This window comes from Vanellus vanellus (assembly GCF_965231255.1).
Source record: "Vanellus vanellus genome assembly, chromosome: 3".
In the NCBI taxonomy this organism is placed as follows: Eukaryota; Metazoa; Chordata; class Aves; order Charadriiformes; family Charadriidae; genus Vanellus; species Vanellus vanellus.
The window spans coordinates 44693962-44704316 of record NC_138907.1 but is presented as its reverse complement, the minus strand read 5'-3'; the positions used below and the strand labels follow the sequence as shown (position 1 = coordinate 44704316).

General features: G+C 39.4%; 1 protein-coding gene across 1 annotated transcript in view; it reads right to left on the bottom strand.

Moving 5' to 3' along the window:
* Positions 1-217: 217 nt before the first annotated feature.
* The window catches only part of HEATR1 (HEAT repeat containing 1), a 41482-nt gene continuing 31344 nt past the window's right edge, over positions 218-10355 (bottom strand). The window contains exons 31-44 of the mRNA XM_082481398.1: positions 9732-9898; positions 9035-9081; positions 8073-8196; positions 7078-7218; positions 6574-6863; positions 5659-5809; positions 5167-5325; positions 4331-4465; positions 3968-4072; positions 3706-3874; positions 2788-2942; positions 2241-2399; positions 1424-1532; positions 218-981 (exon numbers count right to left, since the gene is read on the bottom strand). Coding sequence (XP_082337524.1) covers positions 893-981; positions 1424-1532; positions 2241-2399; positions 2788-2942; positions 3706-3874; positions 3968-4072; positions 4331-4465; positions 5167-5325; positions 5659-5809; positions 6574-6863; positions 7078-7218; positions 8073-8196; positions 9035-9081; positions 9732-9898 — 2000 coding nt within the window. The 3' untranslated portion in view covers positions 218-892. The remainder of the gene's footprint in view (positions 982-1423; positions 1533-2240; positions 2400-2787; positions 2943-3705; positions 3875-3967; positions 4073-4330; positions 4466-5166; positions 5326-5658; positions 5810-6573; positions 6864-7077; positions 7219-8072; positions 8197-9034; positions 9082-9731; positions 9899-10355) is intronic.

Genomic DNA, 10355 nt, shown 5'->3' with positions numbered 1-10355 from the left:
ATTACATCACTTGTGTGTCCTCGCCTTTATCTAAAAGTTCAGCAGGCAATTCTCACGTGAACATCCTTTTTGTTTGAGAGCAGAGGTGATGCGTAGTTGTTTTCTTTCAAGAAAATCCTTTAAGAGCATGAATGACCGTGATGGGGCAACCTTTCCACAGATGGGATCTGCATGCCATGCTGCACCCTGAACAGAGGCCCATTCCCAGTACCCAATGGGATGTAAGATTATCATCTTTATAGTGTTAGTTCTAACCAGTTGCATTTTAAACCATACTTTACAGAGTCTGAGTGCCCAAGGCCTGGTGCAAAACAGATGGCAAGTTGTTTGGTAAGTTCATTAACATAGTAAGCAATTTATTCTTGATATTCAAGTGAACAAGAAGCTAATCAGTAGTAGTCTTTAAAGACTAAAAAACAGCTTTAGCTCCTCTATCAATCCTAGTTTCCTGTAACTTCCTTTTCAGTGTCTTCAGTGGGTTTACTTTTTACTTCCTTAAAAATGACAGAAACGCAGATTCTCAGGATTGCAGTGCATGGGTCCAGTGAGCACCATGCTTACATTGTAGCATGACAGCCCCTCCACAGGGACAGTAACTGCATACCCCAAGCACAGTGGAATTCAGTGAGTCTCACATGTTGTCACTCTGTGCCTAGCTATCACAATTTGCTTATAGCTTGCTCCAGTTTTCCACTGTTAAGAGCAGTTACAGAAAAGCCATACGAAAAGTCTCCAGACCATCTGGAAATGATGAAAGCCAGATTCTTAGAATATTTTAATAAAAAGTTAAGATCTTAGCTCTGATAAAAATTAGTATGACAGTTTGCCTGTAGTACTTGCATGTGTGAAGCTAACATGATTCAGACAAAACTTGAAAACAAAGGGGATAAACTTAGAAGTAGCTTTGGAGTGGTTCTCCCAAAATTACTTCTAGCTGTTGAATTGTCTTCTGGCACTGCTTTTCAACTTCTTCACATTCATCTAGAAAAAGAAAGAAAGCAGGGATTAAGTAGAATAGTGATTACAAAGCTACCCTAGGAAGGCTTCATTGCTTGTCAAGGCTAGAACTGTCTTCAAACACCAGGTATGAAATAATTATTCAAAAATATTTTGGCACTGACTCATGACTTAGGCAAATTATTTCTACTGTAACACTGACTTAAAAGATGCAAACTGAGGAGACATGCACAGGCTATAACACTGAAGAAACTACCATAATTTAACTGAACTTCAGGAGTGTGGTGTTGGATAAAATCCATTTCATTTTGCATCCTGCACAGTTTAAGCTACTGTATACCAATTTGTAAGATTTATAGCAATTACAGCAATCATCCTCTCTCGAGTCTTTGAAATAAGTGGCCCTTATTCTTTTTTGGTCATAAGCCAGTTGTCTGCCTTCACTAATGCCACTTTAGAACATTACCTTCCATAAGCTCAGCTAAGAATGGAATAGATTCTGGTAGCAGGACCAGGTAGTTCTCCTTCAGTTTTTGTGCAACTTCTACCAAAGCAAGCAGAGCAGCAAATCGGACCTAAAACAAAACAATAATCTTTGTAAGGAAACAAACGTTACAGTACAGTTCCCTGCTTCTCCCCCACACGCACCTTCTTTCCATATAAGTTTGTAAAGTAGCTTTCCCTACTGAAGGGAACTAGTTTCAAGCTAATTTAAATCTCAACATCGGGGTTAAGACAACGTCAGAGGAAAAACAGATTGCAAGAAGCAGGTATGTTGCTGGAAATTATTTGATATAATGGACTTTAACTTCTTGTTACAATGCCACTCTGGTCCACTGTATGAGAAGGACTTAGCTCAGTACAGTAAAAAACCAAGTACTTCCCCTGAATACGTATAAACTGTCAAATAGTAGAGGCTTGACAAAACTACGTAATAAACAGGTCTGAAGGTTGATAAATAACTATCTTCCATTTCCCCCTCTAAAGTGCCCCTTTCTTCATGCACAAACAGGTTAACTCTTATTCCAACAGCTACCGAATCTTTAAAAACCCCAAACCACACAGTATGGAAGACGTCCACGGGTGGAATATTGACTGCTTACAGTAAGAGCAGAAGGCCATGTTGTATGCATCTCTCTAGAACTTGGGAGTAGCATAGCACAATATCAGTATTTTAATTTAGGCTACTATTTTAGCAATGACTTGGCTAATCCACTTCTGGGTTTTGGGGCACTGGAACAGTCTAATGCAACAAAGAAATCCAAATTCTGATAGCTCCGAACCTTAGGAGAGGTGTGCCTCATTTTCAGTAGGATGTGGTAGTTCAGTGGTTTCCAAAGAGAATCGTCTGCCATTGCCACTGAAAACTGAGCTAGGCAGGGTATCAGGTGTGCTGTCACTCTTTCCTGGAACTTCTCATCTCCTCCAAGCGTATTTTCTAGCTGTGGAAGTAAAAAGCTTGTCAAACAGATTCAGGCTCAGATAAACCCAGCCAAAAAGCACTTCTAGCTTTGGCTTTCAGGTACTCGAGAGTTACGTCAAAGAGCAGCAGTGGGAGTGCACTGGTCTGCAAGAGCTCAACAGCGTGCATGAACCTTATGGAACGAAGACATTTAGAAAGAGGATAAAAAAAAAATAGTAATTCAGAGCCTCAGGCAAAGCAGTTAATACTGTCTGTAGCCCAAAGACAATTAATTAATTCCTCTCTTTTTGTTAAGGGAGAGGACTGAGGCCTGATAGTTAAAAAATAAATCTTTCAGAGGGCAGGGGAAGGTGGGGGGGGAAGTAAGCTAGCTATGAATTGGGTTTTTTTTTTGTGTTTGTCAATACCTGATCGACCAGAGGCATCATCAAGGTTTCTGCTCTTTCCTTACTCAGGAACTTCTGGGTGTCAAATAGGAAGAGTTTGTGCAGACAGTCCATGGTGAACTGCAACAGTAGACAGCTCTTGTCTGTGCTATTCTCAGAGTCAAAGAAAGCTTCATCTAGATATCAATAAAGAAGAAAAAAAATCATAAAAAACCCCCAGAAAATACAAAACTTCCCCACAAGATAGAAACATTGTTAGTTTGTGAATATAGCTAAAGGATGCACTATATAGCAATTACATACTCATCACTCAGAACAATAAAGTGGATGCAACATGTTATCTGGCTTTTAGCTAATGCCCTAGCAGGTCTGCCACTGTCATTCTCAGTTAGCTGAGGATAAAAGAGAATAGCCACAGGCTATAGAAAAAGTGCCTGGCAATACCTGTGGATATGGATAATTTCTTCAGGCTGCTACAAATGTGATGAGCAAATAGTTTCCCATACAAAAAAGCAATACCTACTTTTGCCAAGAAAAAAGAGGAGTCTGAACACACTAGGTAGCATATAGGAGAAGTCAATGAATGAAAAAAAAAAAAAAAAGAAAAAAAAAAGAAAAAAAACCCCAACAGAAACAAGTCACCCTCTTTCCACACAATTTCATTCTCATGGAACTCACTGGGACTGACATTGAATATTTTCATGTAGTCTCAACTTTGTACTGGCAGCCCAGAGCCCATGGATGAAAAATGTCCTTTGGTTCCATCAGAATAAGAAAGATGCCTTATTTATGAGAGAAAGAAGAAAGAGAGAAATGAGAGGTATGTGCTGTGAAGTAAATCCTGTAAGACGAAACTTTCAGCAATTATAATTAACCTCTTTCAAGCAATTAAGAGTTAGCCTGCTAATGTCTCTCTGTAGGTAGTAACTGAAAACTTACCAGTTTTAGAAATGTTGACCTGGTTCAGTGTCTCAGCAAATGGCTTCACTAAATGACCAGCAAACAGGGTGAAGAGACCCTTGAGCTTGTCTGCAATGCGATCTGCTATTCGGTGGAATGTCAGCAGTCTGTCTTTTCGGGTAGACTCTGTTTTGGACCAATCGAAGAGCTGAAAGTGAAAGGCAGATTAGCTCTTCCCTGTGTCTGTGCACCGGAAAATACAAATATGCTGATGCAGGCAAATAATATTTAAACTTCTTACCTTGAAGAAGAGGGGTCTGAAGGAAGCCTCAGAAAGTTTCATAACCATACTTATTAGACAATCAATAATGTAAGCCTCTGTCTTACCAACTTCCTCTAAATCATCCTAGAAAAATTAGAAAACATAATTCCAAGTCTGAAGTGGAAAAATTTGAGGTTTCAAAGCACATTTTAATTTTGTCTGTTTCAGACTAAATACCTAACTATAATGTTTTCTACCCCAAGAACAATTTCAGAACAGAATATTTGATACCCAGAATTTCACAGCACATACGCAATGCAAACTACTAATATTTTTTAAACAACTGATAGAATTAGCATGTAGAGGTTGAGTTGCTGCTGTTCATCCCCCTGAACATCCCACCTCAGCATGCTCTGTTCGGAAGTCCAGAGCTTTCATGAAAAATGCCGTCAGCTCAGACTGATGGGAGATCAGGTGCTCCTTCTCCATACCAACAATGTGCTCCTTCAAAATGTTCATAAGGGCCCCCAGGCAGTTCTGCCAAAACAAAAGCAAAGCAATGCAAAGGCAACTGCGATACTGACAGTAATTGACAAACATAACAAGGGAACTGGATTTTTGCCCTTCACACATTTACTTATTAAAATACTGTTGATAAAATAAATAAAACTTTGTCCTGTACTTTTTGGGGGCTTAAGTTAGTAGGATTCCTGAAAAGATTTTGGTGTCCCCTCTCCAATCCCGGAGATACCAGTTAAGTCTGAAAGGTTCGCATCTATGAGACAGGAGCCAAGCCCTAGATGAAAATTATGACTCAACTTGTATTCCCAGCAGATAAATCAAGGCCTTTATGAATGGGATGATCTCTCAAGCATTTATCATCTAATGTGCTAAGGACATTAAATTCGTGCATTTCTCCCAGGTCTAATTTTCCTGAATCACCACTGCGGTACAAAGAGAAAACAGAGACAATGTAAAGACTGTGCTAGATTTGGCTGGGATGGAGTTAATTTTCTTCATAGCAGCAAGATCTGTGACCAAAACAACGCTGATAACACACTGGTGGTTGCATAATGTTAAGGCTTTCTTTGTTACTCACTGCTGTCCCAGTGAGTAAGCTGGTGGTGGCCAAGAGGTTGGGAGGGGACACAGCTGGAACAGTTGAACCAAATTTTGCACTGCTTGTTTCTTTCTTTCTTTCTTTCATCACAATGTGAAAGAATGAAAAAAACCCTTACCTTCCGGGTATTTGCCACTTCACTGTAACACTTCGTAACTGCAGGCAAGAGTATTCGAGGAGCAAGCCTTGTAGCTAGAATAGTTTTCAGTGACGTTACGCGTAAGCTTATCTGGGAAGAAGGACCAAACTCGACCGCAATCTTTTCCAAGCGGACAACCTATCAGGAAATCCAACAAAAGTTAGGCATACTTAAGAGAACTCAATTTATTTTACAGTAGTTGTCTGTTGCAGGTGTCAGATGGGAATTTTGCTGTTTGCACCACTTGGAGCTCCTTCTGTGAGGATTTTTGTGTACAGAGCTCCGCTGTCTTCAGAAGACAAGCACTGAAAAAAATGTGCATGTCAGCGGCAGGGGGTCAAAGTTACCCTAACTAGAGCTGTTAGATACACATTTGACAAGATCGTGGAAAAAAGTAATCTCTGTAGCTTCTTCTAGGAACCGGGCAGATTCTGTCCCCCATTATATATCTGTAGGAGTCAAATGGCTCACCTGCAGCAAGCAATCCAAAAGATAAGGACTAAGGAAGTGTGGTAATGTTTCTGCAACCTTCAGCAGAGCAGTGACAGCACTCAGCAAGTAAATCTCATTGGAGACCAGCTCCTTCTTACTTTTTAAAGTCTTCAACAGTGCCGGCATCAGCCTGTGAATAACCAAGCATAAACAGAGAAAGGTGAAACCACTGAACATTTGGAGGCACATTCCCAATTGCATAAATCCATCTGTTAAGCCTGCAGGGACAATTTTCACATCGTTTTCTACATGTGTATTTGAGAAAACTCAGTATTCTAGGCTCTTCTGCTGTATTTCATTTTTTCAAAGCTAATGATGAATATTAGGTTTAGAATCACAGAGTCATTGATTGGTTTGAGTCAGAAGGATCTTTAAAGATCATCCCTGCCATAGACAGGGATATCTTTCCCTAGATCAGGTTGCTCAAAGCCCTGCCTTTAAAGATTTAATGACAATAAGAAACCTATATTTTGAATAAGATAAAACAGTCTTAAAAACAACAAGTTACATGCTTGAATTCTTCTTGAACAGGGAGAATAAAATAAAGTTATATGCGGGGTTTCCAACTATACTGGTCCTCGTGTTTCTAAATGCAATCCGTTCTACTGTAAAAATACAGAATATGGTCTGACTTCTCTAAAGCCTCAAAGATTGCCACTCTGCTCACAGTCGCAGACTCTGTAAGATTATAAAACTCTTACAATTTCCCCACTAGCTTCTTAGTTCTATGACCGGGACGCACCTTCAAGCACTACAAATACCTTTATTCTTATGTACACAATACACACACGTGGGCAGGCTGCCCCTGGCCTTTGTCAGCATTCCTTCAGTAACGCATTTTAATATAACTAATTCCTGCTGCAGTTGGTTCTGTTAAAAAGAACCCAGTGGTACCTTGGAAGCTGAGGTATTGCTTGGGCTTTCAGTGTACAGGTGACCTCAGCTATACAGAGCAAAGCACTTCCCATCACATTCTTTTCCTCCTTCTCTGAAGAAATTAGATCGATAGCAGTTTTCAGAACAGGTACAAATGGCACTGGATTTTCTGTGCCAAAACCTTTGCAGAGTAGCTTGAGGCTGTACAAAGCAGTCTGTCTGTTGATGGCTTGCTCCTCCTCTTCCTCCTTTCTTTTACACTGCACAATAGCAATGAGCTCAGGAACTAGCTCTAAGAGCTGCAGGATCTGAGAGGACAAGAGAACACACACGTTAGACGTACAGTTAGAACTCAGAACCTGCAAGGTGCTACGGGCAAGTCGCCTACATCTCGCCACTCAAGAGCCGCCTGCCAGAGAGGGCACTGGTACTTGACGTCTTTACACAGAGCAAACCACTTCTACATCAATCTCTCTCCCGGTACTTCTGCTAAAGGAACTGAGGTGAACCCCTTCGCCTCACCTGGCTCTTCTGCCACCTTGTGCGCTGCTGCACCTTATTGTTCAAAAGGTCCATTGCCTTACGTCTCACAGATGGGAGCTGATTCGTCAGTAGTCCCCTAATTACAGGGATGAAGGTTTCTGTTGGCAATAAGGCATTCACCTACGAGGAAACACAAACAAAACAATACCGTAAACGCTCTTCCATGCACTATGACATAGTAGCCTCCAAGACAGACAGGCGTACTCCCCGGCTTCCCACATGTGTTTTAGGATCAAAGAAGAGAGGACAGGCTAGCCTAGACATTGCCTGAGTCTGAGGCAAGCAAAAGAACAAAGCAGGTTCCAGTTACAGTACTTAATCTATGTTCACTGGCTGCTAACCAGCCATTACCCACTAGCTTTGAGATTTCCTCAGCAATTCCTCTTGTCTACACTGGTGAGCTGTACTTCCTTACTCTAAAATACTTCTGGTAGTGCCCTGTGCGTGTACATCATGAAATCTGGAATATGCTTCACAAGCAAAATAAAAAATCCAAGCTGTTAAAGAGATGTATTCCCCACAGCATGCAAGGAGATAGCCTGTCCAATTCTACAAATATACTTCTGATCAGAAAAAGATCAGAAAGAAAAGCATAAGGTTTTTTTTCTCCATTTAAATTCCATGTAGAAATATAAAATAGTTCTATTAGCATTACTTAAATCATTTTATGAGTTAACAGTGAGAAATGCTGCCAAAAGCCATTCTTCTCCATCAGACAGATAGTGAAATGACTGCTTCCAGCCAGTAGAATACTAACTAGAGGAAATAAGCATAGCTGATTTTTTTTTTCATGGTTGTTCTAAGCTGTTTGCTGCAGTTAATAAAGTTGTTAAGATAAATTTAACAATGATGCACCAGGTTGCAGACCATCAAATAAAGATTACTACCCAAGAAATCCTACAAAGGTTATAATCATATTAACATGCACAAGCAGAAAAGTCCCACTGCTAACATGAGGCCCTAATGAGACATACTTTATCCAGCATATCGTACGACTTGTTAAGCAGAACCCTCCAAAATTTGGCTGTTGGCTTGTCCACATTTCCTTCCACTGAAGACGCCACAGTGTTTATATAGTGAAGAACTTCTTCTAATAGCCTAGATGGAAAGGAAGCATCTTTTAGTAAGTAACAAGGACACTAAAGAACTTACTGGAAAGCATAAAATTTCATGAAACAGCAACAATAAAAGAAAATGAAACACCTAATGGAGAGACTAGCAGATCACAGATCTACATATTAACGATAAGGGCAATCGTGCACATTAAAGAAGTCTACCTGGTACCCCCAAATTAGCCTCTACGTACAACAGCTGTTCTACTTAAGAACTCCACCTTAAAACAAAAACAACCTGGGAAGATATAGATGTTTAAGAATGAGCATTAGGAACACAGCATTTAAAATAAATCCTACACCCTTCTTCACTTAGAACAAACATAGAAGTTAAGCCTCTGCAAAAGAAACCCTCAATTTTGCATCATTGGCTGTTATAGCCCAATGACTACAACTGTGATCCATGATTACTGGTAATTTTCTTACACCGATATAGGGGCACCTGTAAATAACAACTTTTTTTCCTATGAATGAAGTGGTATATTTTGCTAAAAACTTGGAATTCTTTTAGAGATTCCATCATCAATAGCATAATAATTATGGCCAACTATGTAAATGAGCGCTATCAGGAAAAGTGTATATTGGGTAGAGCAATCTTTCAGAAATGTCAAAAACCCCCACATCATATTAAAAAAAAAAAAACAAAACCAAAACCAAAACCAAAGCCCAAATAACTCGTATATAATAAATACTGCTTGTTGCCAAGGACAACATTAAAAGTATCTTTAGGGAAACAAATATTCCGAAAGGACTACATTTAAAAAATATTCCCATGTTGCAGTAAAAGCTAGAAATAGGATGAGTGGAGCAGATTTAAAGCATACCTCTGTTCCAGCTTCTGGAGCTCTTCTGTTTCTTCACATTCAACTATCTAGTTTAAAAAGGAAGAATGAAAATGCTAAGTATGAAACTTACATCCCCTCATTAAATTAATATCCCAGTATAGTCAAATTTGTTTGTTCTGAATGAAGTGTCCACTAACATGGTATTTATGAGTTCCCCACATTTGCACTTAAGCTGTCATTCTAGAATAAAATCTGAGAATCTTAGGCAATGCAGACACAGTAGCAAATACATTGCATGCTGGTGGATGTTCAGTTAAAAAACTGGGAACTACCTCCAGCTAGAGCCGCAGCCTAAAATTTATAACATTTATTTTGCCTTTCATTTCAGAGTTAACAGTATAAATCCTACACCAAACTTGGGAGTTATACAGACCGCAAGTGAAATCCCAGACTCCATAATGCCAGTGGGAATCCACTGGGACCAGAATTTCACTTTGTTACCTATTCATCAATCACACAAATGGACTCTATCTGGAAAAGCCTTCTTAAAAAATAATTAACATTATTGAGAGATTTCAAAACTGTGTCAATAAAGGTGTCAGCAAGATAGACTGGACTCTATTCTTTCATCCCTTTCAAATATAAACCCACACTTAAAAGCAAATTAAACCTCATCTGTTACAGTATGGCACAATTACTTAATGTGATCAGTATAAAAGCAATCTGCCATTATTACCTTTTTCACAAAACTCTGAGATGATAAAAGTTGTGACATGAAGGAGACTGACAAGTATTTGAAATGCCGAAGTTGTTTGTCTGAGTGAGACTCCACATTAAAGAGCTGCCCATCCTGATTTTTTAGCTTTGTCTTGCACGTTCTTGACTTTTTTGGCCCAGGATCATCTGCTGAAAACGTTCACAAAACAAATTTGCAGCCAAGAGGAAAAGACATTTGATTTCTGATTACAGAAACAAAGTAAAATTACAGTCAGGTGCCTATTAAGGATAGTCATTCTACAGTATCCAAAATCATGTAAAAGTTCGAAAAAGATGCTCTGAAATATCACAGGAGATAATTTTTTCATTCCAACAGCCTCAAAAGAAGTAGTGCTATTTCACTGCCATTCTATCTGATCATTTTTACATGAAGAATCTTCTTTTTTTTTGGTGTTAAAGCTATGATACACTGGCTACAAACACGAGACTTCTGAGGCAGGACCACATACACTGTGCGTCACATATTTGGGAAGACTGCTTTCAGTGTCATTACCTGGTCCTTCCTGGCTGAGAAAATGTATTCAAACAACAAACAGGGAAAGTCCTAACTGAAAAAGAAACAAACAACCCGCACCCAACCTAC